Source organism: Arachis ipaensis, chromosome B03 (assembly GCF_000816755.2).
Source record: "Arachis ipaensis cultivar K30076 chromosome B03, Araip1.1, whole genome shotgun sequence".
NCBI classification, from domain to species: domain Eukaryota; kingdom Viridiplantae; phylum Streptophyta; class Magnoliopsida; order Fabales; family Fabaceae; genus Arachis; species Arachis ipaensis.
In genome coordinates this window covers 135,657,436-135,662,589 of record NC_029787.2, presented here as the reverse complement: position 1 = coordinate 135,662,589, position 5,154 = coordinate 135,657,436, and the positions used below count along the sequence as shown (strand labels likewise).

Below are 5,154 nucleotides of genomic sequence, written 5' to 3'. Positions count from 1 at the left end.
GACTCGACTTGTAGACTCATACGAATTTACTTGTTATAAATTTTTTGTAAAAAATATATATATCTTGTATAATATATATATTTACTCAAATATAGGCATTTAAATATAACAATTTTAACATCAAAATACATAATAAATTAATATAATACTACAATTATAATAAATACTCTAAAATACACATTTAAATCTTTCACAAATATGCATCTAGTTCAACATAAAACACACAATCACACAACTAAAACTTCATATAACACAATCGAAAAAACAAAAACAATAAAACAACAATTAAATATTCTAATAAACTAAATCAATAATGCTCCACTTATATAATCTTCAATATGTTCACAATTCCTGCTTCCTGCAATAATCATTTCTAACATGTTATATCAGATTCTTCAAACATGAGCTTTTAGATTTGTCTAAGATAATATGAATGGATGCAAATGCAGAGAGTAAATGGGTTGATACCTTCCTGGAAGCACCAGAGTACAATGATTAATCACAACTGCTTAAGAGAGAATTAGAGATCCAAAGCAATTGTAAAGTAAGAAAATATTCTTGTTTAAAGGAAGAAAACAAGGGAATCAATTAAGATTTTATGATAAATTCACTGCTCAACATTAGAAAGCTTTTAAACATTCTTGGTTATTCTATTTTTAGTAGGGAGGATTATTTAGTTTGCATATTCTCGCAACCTTTAACCATTTCAATGTTAATGTAACCATCTTAAACTTTCACAATTCGATTCTAATCTTAACAACCCAAGGTATATCATCATAATATAGTTAAATACATGCAAATATGCAATGCAATGCACCTGTTATAAAATTGAGAATCTCTTTGATTAATTGGTTAATTCCTTGCATCTTGAGGAGCATTGATTTCGGGACAGCTTGGAGTCAGCTTAGTCAATGCCAATTCCTCGGAAAGTAAATTAAACTAAATAATTAATTTAGTAAAATTATACACTTATTCTTATCCATCTTTAAATAATGATTAGAAATTATGAAATATGAATTAACAAAGTTAATAAATTCATATTTTAAAATTTTAGACATTTAGATTTAATAACAACTAATAACTAACACTAACAAATAACAATTACAAATTATAAATTAAAATACAGTAATTTAAAACAGACTAAATTCACACTAATAAATAACAATTACAAAATGAGAACAACTAGGGAACCAAAAACATATCAGCAAAAAATTAGCTAAAATGTGTTTGGATTCCATAAAAAAACGGATTTTGGTTTGTGCTCCGTGATCTCAGAAGCAGTTTTCAAACATATTATTCAAAAAGTGATTTTAATTAAACGGTTTTGTTTACTTTTTGGCTGGTCACGTTTTAGTTTCATGTACTTTTCCTTACAAAACACATCAATTTAATAACTATTTTTTTTAAACATACCTAAATCTAAATGACTGAATAGAGTCGGCTCAGCTGACACTGAAGAACCAAGGTTGCTGTGCTGTGCAGAAAGATAAGCGACGGACTGACAGAACGAATTGCGGAAGCGCAACGACCGAAAGAGAATACAACGAGCGATGGCAGCATGGCGAATGGCTGAGGCTCCACGAGTTCATATGCTTTGATGCAGAACAGAGTCAATACAGAGTAGAATGAGAGAGTGGAAGTCAGAGAATGGTGGAGAGGGAGACAATGACAAACGGTTTGAGAAACGGCGAGACAGCAGCGAGAGATGAACGGCAAAACGCAAAGACCGAAAAGAGATTGGAGAAGAGAGTAAGTGCGAACAAAGTGAAAAATTTAGCTTTTTAGGGTTCAAAAATTTAATATAACATATTAAAAGGCATTATATATTATCACTTAACTAAAGTCTAATTGCAACTATTTCTAATGGTGATACTATAAATATAAATATTTATGTAATTAAATCTAACTTAGTATAAAGTTCAGCAAAAGCTAACGTACTGTTGCATTACATACTTAGAGTTTTTCTTATTGATATAGTATAAAATTTTTTTATATATAATACATAAATTTTTACACATAATACAAAAATTTATCGATATAGTATAAAAAATTTTGTACATAGCACAAAAATTTATCGATATAATATATAAATTTTCGTTTTTAATGTATTTTGTTATTGGATGAGTCAATATTTTAATATGTGATCTTTCAAAAATTTATATTGTATGCTAAAATTTTTATGTTGTGTACCAAACTTTCTGTGACATACTCCAAAATTTTTGTATTTAATAGTTTTGTCAGTAGATAAGTCAATATCTTGGGTATGTGATCAAAACATGTGATCTTTCATAAATATCTGTACATAATAGTTTTGATAGTGATCATATATAGGAGAAGAAGTGAATAAGTTAATGTTTTAGACATGTTATCTTTTAAAAATTTTTGTGTTATGTACTAAAATTTTTTGTGCTCAGTAATATTGTTAAACATATATACAAGAGAAAGAAGAGAATGATGATGATAATGATGATGACGACGACGATAATGATAATAATGACGATTAAGGTGGAAGAAGAGGAGAAAAGAAGAAAAAATCAAATAAGAAAAAAAAGAAGAAAAAGAAAAAAAAATCATTAAGAAAAAGAAGAAATCAAACGAGAGAAAAAGAAAAAGAAACGCACATACATGCAAAGAAAAAGAAGCATAGGATGATTTGGTTGGATTTAATTAAAAAATTGTTTAACTATTTAATATTTTTTTATTTTTTAAATAATAAATTTAAAAATTAGTTATTTTTAGGTGATAATACACGATTGATTATCTAACAACGTATTCAAATTCAAATCTTTGTTTATAAGCATAAGTTAATATACAAATACAATACAAAATTGGTGGACATACAATCACAAGGCATTAAAAGAAGGTATATGATAAACATCACAAGAATTATTATTGTTTCTTTTATGTGGCTGAAGAAGACACAACAAGAGTTATTCTCAGCTGATCCAAACAGCAACATATATATAAATTGACAACAAATGTGGAAGGTTGATTTGTTGGAAGCACAATGAGAACTCACTATTTCATGGTTGAACTAATAAATATAGCTGTTGAATAGAGTATGGAGCAATTATTATTCTATAAATAAATTAAATGCATGAAGGACGGATTGATTCCATGTTGAATAATTTCATTTCTTTGAAGGAGTCAAAACTTATATATATATAAATAGAATGTAATAAGATTCTCAACGGTTATTAGAATAGTATGAGGACGCTGACATGCATGTTTTACTTTTATTTCGTTTTTATTAGTTTTAATGTGGATACCTTTTTGTGTATTTTTAATATTCAAATTTGTAAAGCCTAAGCCTTAAATAATCCTAAAGACCTAAAGTGTATTCAATAATGAATTGAGTTTTGTAAAATACTAATTCTTTTAATTGACAATTTGCTTGAGTCCAAAATTATTAAATAAACATTAATTACATCAAAATCAAAAAGTGATTGTGAAAAACAAAAAAGCTAATGTGAACTGAGGGAGTATGTTTATTCTTTTTCTAGAAAGTAATAGATCAAGCACCTTAGGTTTATTTTGGTTTTATTTCATTTGATTTTTTTTTATTTTGATTACATTCAAAGTTTCACATTGTAACTAATGCGAAGTAGTTAGATTAAAATAGTAGATATGTTGATCTCTTAAATAAAAATAAAAAGTATAAATTCTGAAAATTAAAAAAAATAAAATAAAATAAAAGTGATTGACTGCTATCTATTATTGACACAACATTTAGGTTATATTTATTTATTGACACATGAACACTAATTATTAGACACAATAGTATACATTCATTATTTATTTGTTGAAATATAAATTTGAATAGACACATGGTACATAAATACACAAAAAAATATATATTTAGTGTTTTTTCTTAAAAATACAATGTATAAGATATAATACACAAGACACAAAAAAATAAATTAACATTTGATTTATATATGAGAGTTATTCGGATAAAGATATCAAAAACGTCTTTTTTTAAGATATTTTTAAATAATTAAAATTTAACACATATAACCGATTAAATTATGTTATTAAGCACCCCAATGGCAATGTACTCAGAACCCACACTTTTCTTGCTCCGGCATCGTATAGTTGCTTCGTCATATATAACGGTAAGCATGCATGTTGGAATTGGTGACGAATTAATTACAGTATGAAAAAGTTTAGGGGTCAGCAACTTTGTTAAATTCTGGTCAGCATGTACATTACAAAAAAAAGTAAGTCATTGGATGAAATCTCACACCATTAAAATAATCATTAATGGTTATTTGATAACTACAAATTACAAAAATTGCTGGCCCTTAACACTTCTCTTTCTTTTAATATACACCTAATCTAATTTAAAAAAAAAAAAATTCTTTCTCCAGCAGTTTCAATCGGTTAGATGAATTCAGTACACTATTAGTATACGGACTACGGTGTCATGTATTATGGAAGTTGCTTCAAACTATATGAGAGAAGAAGACGCCATTTAATGCAAACAACTTTTTTGTGCTAATTAATCTAGCGTCTAAAGTATAAATTCATTTGAATAAGAAAAGAAGCCAAGTTTTATGTAGGATAAATTTAGGTGAATATTCTTATACAATTTTCTTTATATAAAATGAATATTTAAAAATTATTAAATAATTTAATAAATTTGACTAAATTAACATAGGAAATTTAATATTTGCACGTGAATTTCTAGCGTAAATTTAAAAGGAGGAGGGACAAACTTTCATTTGTATTATTAACTAAGGAAGGCAGGCACTTCTCCATTCCATTTCTTTATCACTCCTTTGATGGATACAATAATGATGATCAAGCCTCTCCAATTGAGATAAGAGAAGCGCAAGTAATTATTAATTTGATGGGCAATTATTATTATGAAAATATGTTGCGATACCATGCATGCAAGCATGATGATGATTCAGTTGAAAGAGGCATTCTTGGTGAGGTGAATGATGGGCTTCTCCTTCTTCTCCCTAAGTATGTTGTAGACCCATGCACCCGCCACAGCTCCAATGGTGGGTGACAACAAGTATATCCATATTCCTCTGTATTCATGGTGCACAAATGCAGGTCCTAGACTCCTTGCTGGGTTCATTGATGCTCCTGACACTTGCCTGTTCATTCATTTTATATATATATATATATATACACACTATCATC

General features: G+C 27.6%; 1 protein-coding gene across 1 annotated transcript in view; it reads right to left on the bottom strand.

The window, feature by feature from the left end:
* The window catches only part of LOC107634829 (nodulin-26-like), a 3,381-nt gene continuing 2,933 nt past the window's right edge, over window positions 4,707-5,154 (bottom strand). Inside the window, exon 5 of the mRNA XM_016338242.2 lies at window positions 4,707-5,108. Within this exon, the coding sequence (XP_016193728.1) occupies window positions 4,913-5,108 (196 nt within the window). The 3' untranslated portion in view covers window positions 4,707-4,912. The remainder of the gene's footprint in view (window positions 5,109-5,154) is intronic.